Source organism: Grampus griseus, assembly GCF_964374135.1.
Source record: "Grampus griseus genome assembly, chromosome: 1".
Taxonomy (NCBI): domain Eukaryota; kingdom Metazoa; phylum Chordata; class Mammalia; order Artiodactyla; family Delphinidae; genus Grampus; species Grampus griseus.
In genome coordinates, this window is record NC_139017.1 from 171,250,052 (window position 1) to 171,270,519 (window position 20,468).

Sequence of the window (20,468 nt, forward strand, 5' to 3'; positions counted from 1 at the left end):
TTGTGCCCTGGTCCGGGAAGATCCCACATGCCGCAGAGCCGCTGGGCCCGTGAGCCATGGCCGCTGAGGCTGCGCGTCCAGAGCCTGTGCTCCGCAACGGGAGAGACCACAACAGTGAGAGGCCCGCGTACCACAAAAAAAAAAAAAAAAGTAAACAACGGAGAAACAAATCTCAATTAAAATTACTTTAAGATAGTAGGAAAGGATATTATGAACTAATTTAATTTCAATAAATTCTTCAACTCCTGTAGCCTGAATTAAAACAAATTCTTAACAACATGATAGAAAAAAAGAACTGATAGGGAACTACAGAAATAAAATACGTTCAACTTCAATCAAGGACTTAAAATAAATGCTTCTGTGGAATTTATGTATTTAAATTTTTATGTTGAAAAGCAAAGGGACTCCCTAAATGACCAAGGCAGAGAAAGAAAACAGACATACAGCAGCACAGGGCTGCACACAGGAAAGTGTGTAACATTAAGCCCCCCCTCCCCCAAACTTCTCACCAGCTAAATACTGTGAATAGTTTGGCAGAAACATTAAGTGTATCATTTATAAGGACTTCACAACTAGACTCTCATCAATCCCACATTTAGTCATCTGAAATGCACTGCTAGGAATCTGTTCACCAAAGCTGTAACAATTAAGGGGGATGGAGGATGATTAATTTCCCAGTCATACAGACAGAATACAAACTTGTTTTTATAGCTAAAACAAGCTATATTTTGTCTACTATTACATGTTGCTTTTAAACATTTTTAAGGACTTGGAATGTCACCATTTCACAATCAAGTTTTAGAGATTACAAAAAAGAACTTAGTTCTTCCAAAGGGCATTAAACATTCTGAGTTGACATAACACCTCAAAATAGTACATTCTAAAATCAATATAATTATAGAGGAAAAGAGGACATCTGATAAAAGGGGGGATGAACCCAGGGATAATGGATATACTCTGAACACCAAAGGATTTTATTTCTCTGTACTTGCTTCAATCACAATATAATGACCAAATCTTTTAACTATTTACATCAATTTTGCTTTTACCTTCCTATTAGCTAAGAATTGTATCTAAGTATTTCAACTATTTGAACACGTACTCAGAGAAGGGCAATAAAAACACTTGGTTGGCTCTGCAATGTGCACAAAGGAAGACCTGGCCCTGTTCTTACAGGATGACACCAAAAGGCTCATCATTTGGTCATATCTTCAAAAAAAATTGATGCTGTTTTTCATAAATCAACATAATCTGATTCTTAATACAATGTCCCTTCCGCTTTTCCCAAGTTAGGCACTCTCATAGTCCAAGTTTGTCTTCTCTGAAATACTGGAAGAGTCTCCTAACTGGAATCTCTGTCTTTCCTATTCTAAGTTCCCAGATGCCTTCCTAAAGCAGATCTCAACAAGATATTTCCCTTCTCAATCCTTCAACGGCTCATCTCTGCATAAAGAAAAAAACCCAAAAACATTAGCGTGGTTAAGTCATACTAAATTATTTGCTGTTCTCAAAACATTCTTCCACCCACTCGTATCTCTTCAAGTTGTTCCTTCTGCTCACAATGTTCCCTGTCTAGCCTAAAATTCGTCTCTTCTTGTTGAAGAGAAGAATACATATCCTTCACAGCCCTAAATCATAAAAACTGCCAGCCCTAAGTATGGATCAGGCAGCTGACAGAAGAGAAAATATCCTCTACGGTTGTAATTTAGTCCCCATGTAGATTTTCCAAGCTCATCCTGCCTTTGTGGCAGTTATCTTTCTAAATGTAAATATTCAGAAGCATATAACTGTTTCTTTTGATTATGTAAACAGGGAATTATCTCCATCAAATTCATCAGATCACCTATGGGTTCAAGCTTCTGAGCCCACAATGCCAAGGGCCAGATCTCAAACCACTGTAACTCCCACCAAAGTACAATGCCATCCTGAAAGCCGTGAATTATGTTTCACCTCTAACTTCTACACTTCCACAATTGGTTGACTTCTCAAAAAGGTTTGATCCAGTGGAATGCAGTGCCATTCCTTTAATGAGGTAGGTTTGGGGAAAATGACTAAAAACTTGAGTATCTTAGACAATTCTACGTAGAAGAAAGTGAATCATGACAAGATTTTATAATCAGTTTATAGAATTCAAATGAATACTGTCAATCATTTAACTCAATAATATACCAAATGAAATCAAAAGTTAAGGGTTTTACCCATGTCACAGAGCTGCAAAGCTGAAGCCAGAAACTAACTCTCCTGACTTCCTAAACTAAGTGCTTGTTTCATTATAATATGCTACATCTTCTAGAATGTTTGAATTATATCTAGATAGACAGAGATATAAAATGTTTCCATTTATTATTTTGAATTTGAAAATTTAGGAGGCCTAAAAGGAGCCATTTATCAATTCCATGATCATTTACTTTCCTTAAATTAATTCTAAACAGGCAATACTAAAGGAAAAATAATCTGGGCATTTTTAATCAGGTTGAAGAATCTGTATCTTGCAAATTTAAAACACACACCACCTGGGACTTCCCTGGTGATCCAGTGGTTAAGAATCGGCCTTGCAATGCAGGGGATGATGGTTGGATCCCTGGTCGGGGATCTAGGATCCCACATGCCTCGGGGCAACTAAACCCTCACACGCCCCAGCTACTGAGCCTGCGCGCTCTGGAGTCCTCGCAACACAACTAGAGAGAAGTCAGCACGCCGCAACGAAAGATCCCATGTGCCGAAACCATGACCCAACGCAGACAAAAAATAATAAATAAATAAATAATATACACACCACCTAAATTTAAAACTAGAATATCTGAGATTAACAGATTGAATAACAATCACTAGAAATGGGAAATACTCAAAAGACTATCAACATGTGAAGTACTGAATAGCAGTAATAATTATAGCTAGCAGTTATTAAAGGTTGTATTTATTTAACATATATGGGTATCAAGCTAAGCACTTTACATATTTCTTCATTTTAATATTCAAAATAACTTTATGAAGCATGGTTCTTATAAAAGATGAGAAAGCTGAGTCCTAGAGAGCTTAAGTAACTTGTCCAAAGATTGTAAAAGTAGTATACTGTCTACCTTGATCTATTATTTTTCAAAACCCATATACCTAACTTCTAAGCTGTTTCTTGTTAAGATTATTTTCAATTTATTATTTTCATCTTTGGAATAAAACTCCTTTGTAAAAAAAATTCCCAACTAATGAAATGAGCTTACTCAGCCTTAGTGAACAGCAAAGTTACAACCTGAATTTAAAGAAAGCTTTCCTACTTGCTTATAAATTGACTACCATCTTGATGTTAAAATTAGTTAAAATATACGTAAGTTAATTTATACATTGATAATAAGTGTGTCAAAAATATATTTCACCAATACATCTTTACCCAAATAGCGCTTTTACAAATTTTCAACCAAATAATAGAAATAGTATTATATACCTAAGAAATTAAGAACTTTTAAAAGTTCATTACGTGGCACAAGATTTGTTTCATACAAGTAACGTTACTACTTTTCTTCCTTTTTGGCAATTTTAATGTTGAGCAACTGGAGAATGAAACAGTATTTGCAAATCATCATTTAGCTTTAAGTACTTGGGAGAATGGTTAATTCAATGGCCACAATGCTAATCAAAGTTTCTTCATTCATTATATACATGATCCAAGATTACTTTCTTTTAAAAATATTACTATACTAAAAATCAGTACCACTGAAAGTAGCAAATTTGTAACAATTTATTCAACAGCTCATCTGTTACAACAAAAGGCTGTTAACCTACCTGTCACTGCTGGTACTACTGCTGCTGCTGATTGAATCACTACTGGAGGATCTACTCCTAGAGCCGCTGCCGCTAGGGGACCTTGCGGGTCTAGACGCTTGGCTAGCCAGCCTCTGAGGAGACTGATTTCTAGACTGGGATGAATGTGGTGAGCGACTCCTGCTGTGCTGGTAATTCCGCTCTGGCCTTCTGCCTCGTACCTCCCGGGTAATATCATCCCTGTAGATATCCCTGTGTACCACACTGGGCAGTGTAAACTGCTCCCGAGCCCTAGGTTCGTATCGGGGATCATGAGCATCAAAACGGTTTGGACTTCGACTCCGAGAAGTATAATAGAGCCCATGTTGTAAAGTCCGCTCGCGAGGATCTCTATAGTAATCCTGATCGTAATGTCTTGTCCGATCAAATCCTCCCGTCCCCCGTTCATGGTGTCCATAGGCACTATGTTCATAAGCACGCTCCCTGTTATCTGAAGCCCTGCATTTAGGAGGGGGGGAAAAATATTTAATCAATCAGAAAGGGGAAAGCAAAACTAAAAGCAAGTCATGCAAACATTCACTTGAGCATTGTCTTTGTCTTTGCAACTGGTCATTTTCTAAACAGCATTAACCTACTTAGTAAGCAAACACTAATAAGCTTAACATTTTACTTGACTCCAAAACTTATTTTCACAGCTGAGAAATCACTGTTGTAACTGTATATTGGACTTTCATGACTAGTGTTCTGCAAGTCAGTTGTTCTTTTTATTAGGGATTTTCTGGCTTATAAACAGAAATATACATATGCCATCTCCTTTTTATTTTAAATTTAATGGAACAAGAAGAGACTTTCATTTTAATATGAAAGTTTTCTATACTTTCATCTGATTAAAATATATACCAAACTTTATTTACTTTTCAAGTGTATTTCAGGCAAAATTTCCATGATAGATTTCTCACACAGACATGAAAGCCCCATTGCAATGCATGCCCATGTCCCAGAAATAGGAGGGCATTTTCAAAGAAGTACAGAAAAAAATGTTAAGTGTAACTTTTTCTTATTAACTTTCAACTTCTTGGGTAATTATAAAAATTACTAAATTATGTAAATTGTTGTGCCCAAACAATCACATTTAATAATGGAATTTTAAAAAGAAAATCAAACCAAAAAACCACTTGGGATATAAAAATATTGGGCTGCCACATGCTATTCTATGATGAACTTAACTAATTAAAGAATAATGGTTATTTTATCTTCTTGTGCTATCAAATTCCACATAATTTTTAAAATGCCTATTCCATGATTCAATGTGTTAATATATTACTTAATGGTTACAGGAAATATATTCTCTTAGGGTTCAGCTATATTCAAATTGCCTCTGATGAAATAAGTCAACTTGGGAAACCGTTAAGATACGCTAAAAACTGCTATTAGCAATGGTTTAACTTTAAAAAATCTTCCTGTAGGGCATGAATACTTGTCAATCGAAGAGTACAAAAACTGTTGCATGTACAATTACACACATGCAATTACGTATTAATATTAAAAACCGACTCCAATCCTACAAAGAAATCTTAAGTTCTCTACTTAAGAGAGTTCCTAAAAGACAATTTCACTTGAATCTCAAACATGAGGTTGAGTCTCTTCTCAACCTCACCTTTGGGTCTATCTTCTATCAAAAGTGATTAAGGAATTATGAAAGACATAGAAGAATTAGAATCTCTCCAATAAAGAATATGTGGCAAAATCTTACAACTAATACTATGTCCCCAATACGTGCTTAGATTCCAAATCTCTCCACTAACCTTCATTTTCACCCACCATTTCACTTAGCAACCATACCTTCTCCTAGGCTGTTTTTTCTTTTTACTGCTATTATTAAAAGCAACTGGCATGGCAAAAATTCAGTATTATCTTTCCTACTTAAATATATTAAATGACTTTCTCCTTTTTTATTCACTATTTCTGGAATTTGAATAGATATTTCAACTTCTAACAAACAAGAGGTGTTCCTTTGAGACAAGAGAAAATTTCATAAATAATTCCATTAGTACCCTATCAAATGTTAATCAGTAAGAGCTGTTATTAATGATATAACAGAAGCAACAGGCAATAGTTCTAGGAGAATTACTGCTACAGCTGATATTTTATAAATATGCAAAGTTCTTAACCATTAGGAAGATATAGAAGGCAGGCACAAGAGCTAGCAGAGCTGAAATCTAATAGCTATTCTTTGATTCATCTATTAGTACTAAATGATTCTAGAGTTAGTGGGAAAAAAAGAAAGTTTGACTTGGGTTAGGAGAGGGGCTAATATACACAGGTCAGGACATACCAACCTTTTCCAAGTGTGGAAACACGACCTATAATCCCAATTAAATCTAGGGAGAGAATTGTGAACATAACTTCCCCAATTTTGGCCCCTCTTATGGGGGTAATCCACCTTCTTAATGGGTAAGGGTGTCAAATGATATTTAGATGAACCACAAGGAAAAAAAAAATCTTAATGACCAGACAAAATAATTCCACTGGAAGCAAGCAGTCCCAGACAAACTGTAACTCTCAAACCCCCAGACTTCTTTCTTGAGATAGCAGAAAATTATAAATTGATCCACATTCACAAAAATGTCCAGCCCTAAGTATGAATCAGGCAGCTGACAGAAGAGGAAATATCCTCTACAATTCCACCAAATGAGGAAGGCACAGTTGCTCGCCAACAGTTCACCTTTGTAGCCATCCAGCACAGTCAATTTTGATTGCTGTATCCACAACTGATCGTCACCATATGTTCAAAGCTAAAGTACCTTTAATTGGACAGCAACTTGCTTAAGAAACAAGATAGTAATCCTCTTCTCCTGGGCTAATGGAATCTTGACTGCACGACATCCCATACATTCCAGCAAACAGAAAAGAATGGCTATATTCCAGGATTTAGGAACGTCCATCATCTCAATTTTTCCCCATTCCATCAAGGAGTATAATTCCAACATGGAAACTGTGTAGATCCAAAATGGAAAAATGAAGCATTGCCTTCACTCTTCTTCATCCAAGTACACATTTCCAGGTTAAAGTATTGTTTGTAGAATCCAAGAGGTTGAATCATATGGTCTGCTAGGTTTTTTGGTGACAATCCAATTCGTTTGTACACTTTGTGTAGTGAAAACTGAGAAGCAGATATCAAATTCTAAAAGAATCTGTAGGCTCTAATATTCCAGAAATATTCCATATAGTACAACCACAAAATCTGTAGCCAAGTAGCTCCATCAGGTAGAAGGGATATATCCAAGGAAAGACTTAACATTATCCAAGAGAAGGAATAATTAATTCTAGAAGACAGGTAACTCCAAAAATGATGCTGCAATATAAAATCTTCCACCACTTTATATCTCAGGAGTAGATATCCAACCAGCTGCAGGAAATATCCTCTACGATTCCATAAGATACCAGCCACTGGGATAGAAATCACTTCCGTTTCCAACCCAAAATAGGAAACATTGAGAATGCCCAAAACTTTAAATCCATCTGGGGCCCCTAAATACGAGTTTCTGTTTCACCATATCAAATACAAAATACCTGCCTACAGAAACCTTGGAACTTACCCATCAAGTCTCCGCTCATAACGTCCTTCTCGTGCATGAAGTGATGGTGGGGGGCCATAAGCAGGCCCTCCACCACCTCCTCTGAACCCAGAAACCTCTCTACTACGAGATGCTATGGAAACTGTATCATCCAATCCCCGAGCAGCGCTCGGAATGGTGCCTGGTTCATTATAATCCGTGCGTAGGTCTCTATCTCCCATTTTGTTGACTGAGTTGTGAGCCTTCTGTGCACTTTTGATGTCCACAAAATCCACAAAGGCAGCCACTCCTCCTTCAGAACCCCTCTTGGGGAGAATTTTGACACTTTCCACGCGGCCATATCTGAAAAAAAATAAAGTCAACGTTATTGTTGCATAGTAATAATTTTCCAAAAATAGTTTTAAAAACTGTTTGTTATTTTTAAACAATTTACATTATGCATGTATGGGGGAGGGGTTGCAAGTTAATTTAAAATGGCTTTTAAACTCACATTTTTCTTTTTTGAGGCAAATATTTACAAACATTTTTACCACATTATTTTATTGCTCTAACTTTTTAAATATAGTATTTACTATAAACTGCCTTTTACCTTCCTGGAACACTTAGCTGAAATGACTCTCAGAAGTTTTTAGGCATTTTTACATTCTAAAAAAGGATATTATACCTAAGATAATCCAAGTAACTTACCAATCTTAAGAGATTTTCATTAAAGTAAAAACTGTAGCTAAAAATGGCTATTTTACAGATCTCATTTTAATTTAATTCATTAAGTGAAAATGATCTTAGTGAAAAAATGAGATGACTTCAAACACTCCTTACTGGAAGGCAAAATAAATTCAAATATTTTGTGCATTTGCGTCTAGTTTTTAATGTAATCTTTTGCCGTTTAATTCTCTTTTCCAGGGGATTAAAAGAAAAAGTGTTAAAATTTATAATTTATGTATAATTGTTATTTATATAAATTAATAAATCAGAAAATCTTTTGACAGGCTCTTATGTATACTTATAATTTGGCATTTTAGAAAGAAGGGCACAGCACTTTTAAATATAGCACTCTTACATGCTGACAATCCAAGATCATAATTTTTTCTTTTTTTTAAAATTTATGGCTGCATTGGGTCTTCGCTGTTGTGCACAGCCTTTCTCTAGTTGTGGTGAATGGGGGCTACTATTTGCTGCAGTGCATGGGCTTCTCATTGTAGTGGCTTCTCTTGCTCTGGAGCACAGGCTCTAGGCACACAGGCTTCAGTAGTTGTGGCACACAGGCTCAGTAGTTGTGGCACACGGGCTTAGTTGCTCCGCGGCATGTGGGATCTTCCTGGACCAGGGCTCGAACCCGTGCCCCCTGCATGGGCAGGCGGATTCTTAACCACTGTGCCACCAGGGAAGTCCCCAATATCATAATTTTACACTTCCCCTGAAGAAGCTGACAACATTATCAGAAAGCCGAACTTTCCTTTTACATCCTCCAGTATGATTTAAGTTATTACCTCTCAGAAGGGAAACATAATCCTAAAATGCAGTTTCATCAGGCCACTGAACTAGATGTAACGAAATTACTTGGCGTAAATTAACTGATGAACGGATCTCTTAAATTCGGGGGAAAAACCGAAACTGAAATAGTTCTTTCCATACAAACATTAAAAAAAATACCTTCCAATGTATCTGACAAAGGACTTGTATCTAGAATATAAGAAATCTTACAACTCAACCCATTTTTTAAAAATAGGGAAGATGGGCTTCCCTGGTGGCTCAGTGGTTAATAATCTGCCGGCCAATGCAGGGGGCACGGGTTCGAGCCCTGATCTGGGAAGATCCCACATGCCTCGGAGCGGCAGCTGCTGAGTCTGCGCTCTGGAACCTGTGAGCCACAAGTACTGAGACTCACGTGCCTAGAGCCCGTGCTCCGTGACAGGAGAATCAACCGCAATAAGAAGGCTGTGCACCGCAGTGAAGAGTGGCCCGCGCTCGCCACAGCTGAAGAAAGCCCACGCGCAGCAGCGAGAACCCAACATAGATAGATAGATAGATAGATAGATAGATAGATAGATAGATAGATAGATAGTTAGATAGATAGATAGTTAGACAGATAGATAGATTTGTAAAAAATAAAAAATAGGAAAAACACTTCACCAAAGAAGAAATACAGGTGGCAGATAAGCACAGAAAGAGATGCTCAAAATCAGTAGGCATAGGGAAATACAAATCAAAACCACAATAAAATACCACTTCACACCCACTAGGATTGCTATTAGAAAAGAGAACAGAACAGAACAAAACACGTATTGGCAAGGATATGGAGAAATTTGAAACCTTCTGCATAGCTGGTGGAACTGTAAAATGGCGCAGCCACTGTGGAAAGTGGCATTTTTCTCCAAAAGTTAAGCACAGAATTACCATATGACCCAGCAATTCCAATCCTAGGTATATACCCAAGAGAACTGAAAACTGGGGCTTAAAAAGATACATTACACAAATGTTCACTGCATCATTATTCACAAAAACCGAAAGATGGAAACAACCCGACTGTCCATCAATGGATGAATGGATAAACAAAATGTGGCATATACAAACAATGGAATATTATATTAAAACATAAAAAGAAATAAAGTTTCGATACACACTACAACATGGATAAACCTTGAAAACATCATACTAAATGAAATAAGCCAGACACAAAAGGACAATTAGTTTATGATTCCACTTACATGAAGAATCTGGAATAGACAAATTCATGGAGACAGAAAGTAGAACAGAAGTTAACAGGGACTGGGGAGACACAGAGTTTTTGTGTGGGATGAAAAAAATTCTAGAAATAGATATTGCCGATGGTTACATAACATTGTGAATGCACTTTTTTTTTGGCCACGCCAAGCAGCTTGTAGGATCTTCGTTCCCCGACCAGGGATCAAACCTGGGCCCTGGCAGTGAAAGCGCCGAGTCCTAACCGCTGGACTGCCAGAGAATTCCCTGTGAATGCACTTAATGCCACTGAATTGTACACTTAAAAGTGGTTAAGATAATAAATTTTGTATATTTTAACACACACACACAACTTATCACTAAGCCCAAGACTACATAGGTTTTTCTATTAGAAAGAAGAAAAAAAGAGGGAAGCATCAGCCAATTCCCCATCAAAAAAGTCAGTTAGCCAAAGTGTAATACAGGGAAAACAAATATTTAAGCTTAAATTCTTAATAACAAAGAGCTAAATGCAATACTGAAAAGAAGAACCAAATACTTAATGCATAGATTATGCATGCAGAACAGAGTCAAATGGCCCTCCGTCTTCAAAAGGGTGGGCTCACGGTTCCCATAATTTTTACATAAGGAGAGTACACTCTGGAAACAAAATACGAATTTATCTCCAAATTTAACATAAGAGAACTTTATCAGGTATTACATTACTCTTCTATACTAAAAAAAAAAAACCTGTTAACTCTTCACAGCCATGAGAACTCAGCTGGTAAATGTAAATGTGATGTCCTGATTTTATCTACTCTTTCCAAAACAACACAGTTCCTATAGTATTCAAGTATTCCTTAAGTATTCAAACGAAACATTTACTGACATCTACTAATTAAAAAAGAAAAAAGAGCAAAAATAATAAAACCACAGTTAAATAGTATTTCTTTTTTTTAAACATAGAGCCTTAGTTACAGGTTTTCAGAGAACCTATGGAATAGTCTCCAGTAATATGCACAAAATATTTTCTTAAATTACATAGTCAAAGGTTGTAGTAATAAGTTAACTCATTTGTAATTTTTAAAGAATCAAGAAAACCTTTTTTTTTTAAATAAGAACATAAAATTAAGAAAGTGTGCTTGATTGCTACAAGCTGCAGTATATAACAATCTAATGGGTTTGTCTTCAAAAACACAATCAAAAAACAACATTAAATTGGTTTCTGTTTGGTCAAAAATATTCACCATCAAAAAATATTAAACTGATCAACATACACTATAATTCTTCTACGTTTTTAAGAGAGAATTTTAAAATAACCCAAAACAATGCCAGATTTGCTGAGATGTTTGGTCTTTCAACATGTGACTATTTATACAGTCAAATTTATAGTCCTTAGCATCTCCTTGAAGAATATAATTGCAGTGTATTAATGGCCTCACATTTTACATTTGAGAGCATCATGATATACTCTAATGTTTTTCCTCCACCATGAAAAAAGAGTAGGGTTCTAATCCTGAATCAATTATTTTTAATTTTATGGTTCTTAACAGGCACTGTTGTAGGCACTTGATGCATATCAGGGAATAAAACAAAGATCCCTAGTCTCATGGAATTGATTTATTTACAATTTACAGCTCCTTGATATGTGAAAAGAAGATTCCTCCTATTCTAAACTTTTCCTCAACTCTACAAGAAACTTACTTTGTTAATTTCCAAAGCAACACTAAATACATAAAGCTAAAGATCATTAGTATGCTAAAACCCAATGAATTCTCTCAATACCCTTTCTTTCTAAAAGTTACTACATTTATCTTTTATTAGCTGGTTTATCAATAAGAATGCAATTATTTATTTTAATCCTACCTTTTTTTGCAAGTGCCCCTACTAATAATAAGCAATAACAAAGAATAGCCACAATTTGTTTTCACACAAGTCCTCCTACTACAGAAAACAATCCTCCCCAAGTCATTCTTGAAACATTTACCTGTTATTCAGGATAGACTTACAGAATTGTAATGAGGAGAATATCTGCCTCTTTGAAGAGGCATGCAATTAACCTAAAACACCCATTCATCTAAAACCCAATACATCATTTTCCAAAGATTACATATTTTATCAAACTATCAATTCTTTGCGTATTGCCCACTTTTCCACCCTTCCACACCATCATGGCTAAGCTGTTCCTTATTCAAAAGAAAACGATCAATAAGTATGAATAGACAGAAAGCGAAAAGCAAATGAGCATGCTGTAAGGGATAAAAAGGCCTAAGAGATGAGTATTACAGTCTGGTTGGGTGACCTATAATAGTAGAAACAATAAATGTTTATGTTTACTTATTATTATTATTATTTTTACCATATGCGGGCCTCTCACTGCCGTGGCCCCTCCCGCCGCGGAGCACAGGCTCCGGACGTGCAGGCTCAGCGGCCACGGCCCACGGGCCCAGCCGCTCCGCGGCATGTGGGATCTTCCCGGACCGGGGCACGAACCCGCGTCCCCTGCATCGCCAGGCGGACTCTCAACCACTGCGCCACCAGGGAAGCTCACTTATTTTTTATATTATGAAAATATTCAAAATCATTCCTCTTCCAAACTCAGACAGTTGGGTCATAAATATACCCATTACAACCAGCAAATTATCTGCAATAATGCAGTAACATCAACACTTATTTATATAACCCTTTCATAGTAAAAAATTTTTATGAAGGAATTACTAATTTATAAATCAACCACTTGATCCTATATTTAAACCAAAAGACTGGTTTCCCCTCTGTGTTAGACCTTTATTTTCTATACCAGTGACTACAAATACTTCAAGAATGCCAAAAGGCAGAATTCCCTAGAAACTTAATGCATCATAACAGCATTTAAATTGGAACTGGACACATTTTTCCTACATAATCACAGATCAAATTTTTAAAATTTTTTATTGTAAAATTTTATTGTTATATAAAATATAACATAAAATTAGCTATTTTAACCATTTTTAAGTGTACAATCCCAATCTTTTCAAATTAATCACGGCTATTTCTTGTCATCAACATAGTAGAGGCAGACATTAAAGCTACCTCATTCACAATTACTGATATCGCCCATACTTCAAACCATTAAATGTAGTAAGTAGCTCAGAATCATATACTCAGATGGCAAAACTCCTGCAATTTGGACATAACCAAGTAAGATAGTAATATTTTTAATATGTCATATGTCTCATTATATCAGTTAAAATAAGTTAAAATCCAAAAGAAGAACTTGGTTTAACAATTATCTAGAATGACAAAAATAAATTTAAATTGTTAGCATGACAATGATAAATTACAAGTTAACAGTTTTACTCTATCCAAAGACAATGATCAAAAATTGATATAAACTCAGAAAATAGAAAATATTTGCAAATTATTTATCTGATAGGAGCTCTTACAACTCAACAATGAAAAAAAAAATGCAATTTAAAAATAGGCAAAGGGGGGGCTTCCCTGGTGGCGCAGTGGTTGAGAGTCTGCCTGCCGATGCAGGGGACACGGGTTCGTGCCCCGGTCCGGGAAGATCCCATGTGCCGCGGAGCGGCTGGGCCCGTGAGCCATGGCCACTGAGCCTGCGCTCCGCAACGGGAGAGGCCACAGCAGTGAGAGGCCCGTGTACCGCAAAAAAAAAAAAAAATAGGCAAAGGATATAGACAATTTCTCTAAAAATATATACAAACAGCCAATAGCCAATAAACACACAAAAATTTGCTTAACGATATTAGACTTTAGGAAAATAAAAACCAAAACCACAATGAGATACCACTTCACACGAAATAGGATGGCTAGAATATTGATAAAAACGACAGACAATAACAAGTATAAGGAGAAATCTAAACCCTAATAAATTGCTGGTGAGATTGTAAAATGGTACAGCCACTTTGGAATTCAATTTGGCAGTTCCTCAAAATGTTAAACTTAGAATTACCGTATAAGCCAGCAATTCTACTCCTGGGTATGAACTGAAAAGAGAAGTCCACATAAAAACACATACAGGAATGTTCACAGTATCATTATTCATAATAGCCAAAAAAATGGAAACAAACGCTCAACTGCTGAGTGGAGTTTTTAAAATGTGGTATATGTCCATACAATGGAATGTCATTTGGCAATAAAAAGGAATGAAGTTCTTATACATGCTACAACATGGATGAACCTCGAGAACACTATAAGGGAAAGAAGCCAATCACATATTTTATGATTCCATATATATGTGAAAGGTCCAAAATAGGCAAATACACAGAAATAGAAAATAGATTAGTGGATTCCAGGAGCTGGGGAGAAGGAAGAATGGAGAATGACTGCTAATGGGTATGGGGGTTTCATTCTGGAGTGAGGGAAATGTTCTGAAATTAGTGGTGATGGCTGCATAACTCTGCAAATATACTAAAAACAACTGTACACTTTTCAAAGGAAAAATTTTATGCCATGCGAATTATATCTCGTTAAAACTATTATTAAAAGAAAAAAAGACAAAAAATAGTACCTGTCACTGTCTTTTATATTTATTTATTTGGCTGCACTGGGTCTTAGTTGTGGCATGCGGGATCTTTAGTTGCGGCATGTGGATCTAGTTCCCTGACCAGGGACTGAACCTGGGGCCCCTGCACTGGGAGCACAGAGCCTTAGCCACTGGACCACCAGGGAAGTCCCTGTCACCGTCTTTTAATACAACAGATTTTACATATCCTTTAGTCACAAGTGTCTGCGTTATCTCAATACAAATCAACTGCCTGCCATGTTTCCTGTAAATGGGCACATTTAAGGAAGACATTTTCTATTTCAAGCATGCCTGCCTGGGAAGATAAGTAACCCATTAGATGACAGCCAAAACCTATCTTCACTTCATGGAGATACAGAATTCTTTCGGGAAATCTACTGTGAAATAAATTTATGTATAAAAGATTTTAAAATTATTCTTAAATAATTAATATATTTCCCTTTAATCACTTTATCTTTGGAGTAAGTACAAATGATTACTAAAGATGAAAAAAACAGACTCAGAATCCCTAAAGCCAGCAAAGCGCAGTCAAACACAGGACCCCTAGCCTCATTTTAGAAAAAGCTAATATCCTAAAATGTTTCTCTACTTGGAGGAATGGGGGAGAGGTGGGAAAAGAAGGGCGGAGGGAGAATGATTTGTAATATTTTGCTGATTTGTGTTCTCTCTCTGCCAAAAATAAATAAATAAATATATATATATATATATGTTAGTTTGTTGTAGTCTGGGAAAGACTCTCAGCCTGAGATAAAATCCCTATGTCATAAAAGAAAAGACCATATAAATTAAACCGCATAAAAATTACAGCTCCTAAATAGCAAAATACAGTCAAAAAACACATGGGGAAAAATACTTGCACATGAGAAATAAGTGATTTCCTAAATATAAAAATTCTTCCAAATCAAGGGAGACAGAGGTCCAAACAAAACACAGGCAAAATACCCAAATAGGAAATTTTTTTTTTTAATATTTATTTTATTTATTTGGTTGCGTCGGGTCTTAGTTGCAGCAGGCTGGCTCCTTAGTTGTGGCATGCGAACTCTTACTTGAGGCATGCATGTGGGATCTAGTTCCCAGACCAAGGATCGAACCCAGGCCCCCTGCACTGGGAGCACGGAGTCTTAACCACTGCGCTACCAGGGAAGTTCCAGGAAATTCTTTAAAAATACACCCATACACACAAAATGGTAAACAAAACAAACACACTCAAAAAAGCTGCTCAATTTCCACTCAAAATTTCAAAAATCCAAATTAAAAAAAAAATGCCATGCAACACAAAGACCTAAATTTTAATAATACCTAGATATTAGCTAGAGTCTAAGAAAATAGATACTTTCATAACACCGTCTGCAGGAGTATAAATTAGAGAAACCTCTTAGGAAGACAATTTGATAGACTGTTTAGTAAGCAACACTGCTTATAACAGTTAAAAAAAAAAAAAAGAAAGAAAGAAAAAAAAAAAGAAGAAGAAAAAAAAAGGAACGCACCATTCCACTTTCTCTATGAATTTGACTGCTCCAGGAAGCTAATGTAAGTAGACTCATACAATATTTGTCCTTTTGTAACAGCCTTATTTCACTTAGCATAAAGTCTTCAAGGTTCATCCATGTTGAAGCATGTGTCAGAATTTCCTCTCCTAACATAATACTGTAAATCAACAATACTTCAATTTTAAAAAGAAGAATTTCCTTCCTTTCTAAGGCTGAATAATACTCCGTGATACGTATTTTGTTGTCACACATTCTGTTTATCCTTCCATGGGTCATGAACACTTAGATTGCTTCTATCTTTTGGCTATTGTAAATGCTTCTATGAACATAATACATTACTTTTTTAAGATGAGAAACGATTTATTGACTCTAATTAGAAAAGGTTTAAGAAAACTTGAAGACTGAAGATAAGCTTAATTCAACCAACAAAACTATAGTCAGCTGTTTATCAAATCCATGGTTAGTGCCTAGATTCCTGTACATGAAAACTTGATGACTACAACTCTTGGGAAAAGGCAATGTTTTCAGTAAAGCTTTGAATGACAAAATTCTTCAGAACTATTAACGGCACCATTACTTCAGTGAAAAAAATACGTACATGCATTATTTTGCACCAATCTTATGGTGCAAAATAACTATTTACTAACTAAAATTAATTGTTAACAAAAAGAGAGTGCGCAACTGATACATAAACCTCTGAAAGATTATCCAATTATAAGGAGAAAACAATCCCAAAGATTCTATGATCTTTAGACGTTACTGGCTACATAAAATAGGAAGCCTGAATCTTTTAGACAATCTTAGAAAGAATTCATAAGGTACTTCTTCAGAGAATAGGAGGGAGGAGTTTACACTCTAAAAGTCAAAATATATAGTGCAGGGGACTTCTCTGGCAGTCCAGCAGTTAAGACTCTACATTTCCAATGCAGAGGGCCTGAGTTCGATCCCTGGTCAGGGAACTAGATCCTGCATGCTGCAACTAAAAGATCCCACATGCCGCAACTAAAGATCCCACACGCCGCAAAATCCCACGTGCCGTAAGACCAGGTGTAGCCAAATAAATAAATATTAAAATATATATATATATATAAATATATACATACACACACACAATGCAGGAATACAGACAATGATGGTGGCCACTAAGTTAACTTTTGGACATTTCTTCTCACAATAATTAATGAACAACTTCATAAATGTGTCTGATTTACATAGTACTGAGAAAAGCTCAAGTACAATTGTAAAGAGAATGCAAATGACCATGATTAACCATTTCTTAAAGTAATGGCAGTAAATAAAACAGTTAGATGAAGAAAAAAAGGAGCAAGGCAAGTTGATCAAAAGGGGAAGGCTGGAGAAAACAAAGTTGAAGTAGCAGAAGCCAAGAAACTAACAAAAATCCACATCAAGAGTCCGGGGTGTAAATACAAAGGACTCTTTGAAAATGTGCTTCCTACCTGGCTTAATAGGACTATTACAGTACAACTGCTGAGAAGGAAATTAACTTCTAACCTATGGCTTACTTCTTAGTAAAATAACAGTTTAAAAAAAGACTTTCAGAAATTTATAAATTCCCTCTAATATTTCACTTGATTAGACTTCTATCCTTATTTCACAATATATGGTTACTTAGAACAGAATCAGGACAAATGTGATCTTTTTGTAATATACATAAATTCCATATTCTTTTTATCACCACTGCATTTCTGTAAATCTTTAAAGACTACCAATACTTCCAGATTAAGGAAATGGGTCTTCTTTATCACTCTTTAATCTTAAAAGGTCTTTGGGTTTTTCTACTCACTTCCAATGGTTTATAAACGTTTAAATAATCATGCTTCCCAATAAAAACTCTGCATGAAATTAAGCCTATTAAATTAAGAAATAAGTCACCAGTCTCTATGCCAATCATTCTTGAAACCTGTTAAATATGCAAACTTCTCCAGTCAACACTTTAGTCATTAATTATAATCTCTAGAACTAAAAAGCTTTTCTTTACAAGCAAAACCTTTATACAAATTTCCAATAAGATCAACACAAAGGAAATCAAATGTCATAACCTTGTGAGACCCCAAGCTGTGACTAAAGTTCCCTTTATACATCTACTTCTAGAGCGGCACAGCAAACTTGCTGAAAAGGAATAATATGTGTCAAAAACCACCATGGAAAGGGCTACTTCATAAAAAAAAAAAAAAAACACAGAAAGGTATAAGTGACAAGAAAAACTACAGTATATCATTATACACCTTAGATCAGTATAACAAAGCACAGACACCATTTTTTTAAATTAACTGCAATATAATTTAAAACTATTTGAAACGTTACAAATGCCACTTAAGTCTGAACCCAAGAAAGCCTATTTTTGATTGATGAGCATAGCTGGTTAGGAGATGATTTATCTGAAAGGAACTGGTACACCAATGTTTTGTATGATGGCTACACAGTATTTCTAGATATTAAGCTCTTTTATAATCCAACTAATCATCAAAATATACTTTTTAAAAATCTTCACAGCATTCCAGTGACCTTTATACACTATGGAGAATGGCTAGAATAAGATTTTCTTTTCTTTTTTTTTGCATGAGAGAGCTTTTAATATTATACTTATTCATCTCTCACTTTAGATTTTCAGTTATCAATGGAAACACCATTTGTATCAAAAGCTGACACAGGAGAGTCACGTATAGATTTTCACTGACCCCACAGAGATGTTACATGTCCCATTTTACACCTTGTTTTGTCATTTAATATTTTTCCATGCCAATAAAGACCCTTTGCCAGTTCTAACACGGTGTGCCCTACAACAAGATTTTCTAAACTAAAAAGACCTTAGAAATCTTCTTTTTTTTTTTTTTTTTTTTTTTTGGCTGCATTGGGTCTTTGTTGCTGTGCGCGGGTTTTCTCTAGTTGCAGTGAGCGGAAGCTACTCTTCATTGCGGTGCTCGGGCTTCTCATTGCGGTGGCTTCTCTTGTTGCGAAGCTCTAGGCACATGGGTTTCAGTAGCTGCAGCACGGGGGCTCAGCAGTTGCAGCACGTGGGCCCTAGAGTACAGGCTCAGTAGTTGTGGTGCACGAGCTTAGTTGCTCTGCGGCATGTGGGATCTTCCCAGACCAGGTATCAAACCCGTGTCCCCTGCACTGGCAGGCGGATTCTTAACCACTGCACCACCAGGGAAGTCCCCTTATAAATCTTATAATCCGACCCATTCAATTCATGGGAGAAAATAAATGTACCTACTTTATATAATAAATGTGTTACTGGGAACTTCCCTGGTAGTCCAGTGGGTAAAACTCCGCGCTCCCAATGCAGGGACCCCATGTTCAATCCCTCATCAGGGAACTAGATTCCACATGCATGCCACAACTAAAAAGTTTGCATGCTGCAACTAAGAGTCCACATGCTGCAAAAAAGATCCCACGTGCCACAACGAAGATCCCGAGTGCAACAATGAAGATCCAGCACAGCCAAAATAAATATTTAAATAAATAAACAAATAAATGTTTTACTGAAGAGTTAAGGTGTCTTATTTTGTTTTTGGTTTTTGTTTTTTTGGCCGCGCCGCACAACTTGCAGGATCTTAGCTCCCCGACCAGGGAGTGAACCTGGGCCTTAGGAAGTGAGAGCACAGAGTCCCAACCACTGGACTGCCAGGGAATTCCCTGTCTTTTTTATATACAGCATCACATACTAACTGAATTTTAGATACTCTCTATAAATTGAGATTTTTGCAAATCTTGTTTTCTTTGATTAAGGCTGAACCCCCTCACATAAGAGAAATTAATATCTATTATGGCATTTAATTCTAACATTGGATGTGCTTGAAATTCATTTCATTGAAAGAATTCAAGCTGACTAAAAGGAACAACCTTAAAAAATCTAAGGATTCCATGATTTCTACAATAAAACTGAGGCGGGGTGGGGGTGGGGGGCCGGTGGATGAAAAAACAGAAAAAAATTCCCACAAGAAAAACAGCAGTTCTAATCCTATAAGTTTACAATGAGGAAAAAGAGGAGGGGAAAAATAAAGCTATTCACAGGACACTATCTTTGTTTTGTTTACTAGTCTTAAAGTTTTTCAGTGATTCTTAACTTTTTAACCTCACCCTTTTTATGTCAAAGCTAAAGTTAAGTACTTAAATATACTGCTAGCATTCTATTCTTAACATAATGGTTTGCCTAAACCAATATTTCTTACACTTTTTTCCACGGACTGCTTTGACAGCCAGTGAAACCTATAAACCCTTTCTTGGACTATTACTAAATTAATCAAGTAAAATGCACGAATTACAAAGAAACCAATTATATTGAAATACAATTATCAACTTTTGAACATGCAGGAAATACAGAGGACAAAAGGTGATGTTAATGTATACCACAGGACAGGCATGTAATCAGCAAAACACACACTGAGAAACTCTACAACTTGGTTTCCA

The 20,468-nt window shown here is 36.1% G+C and overlaps 1 protein-coding gene across 2 annotated transcripts in view; it reads right to left on the reverse strand.

Moving 5' to 3' along the window:
* SPEN (spen family transcriptional repressor) overlaps positions 1-20,468 on the reverse strand; it is a 93,130-nt gene that overhangs the window by 49,162 nt on the left and 23,500 nt on the right. For both annotated transcript variants that reach the window (XM_082653571.1, XM_082653570.1), the window contains exons 2-3: positions 7,356-7,676; positions 3,778-4,254 (exon numbers count right to left, since the gene is read on the reverse strand). In XM_082653571.1, coding sequence (XP_082509697.1) covers positions 3,778-4,254; positions 7,356-7,555 — 677 coding nt within the window. In that variant the 5' untranslated portion in view covers positions 7,556-7,676. The remainder of the gene's footprint in view (positions 1-3,777; positions 4,255-7,355; positions 7,677-20,468) is intronic.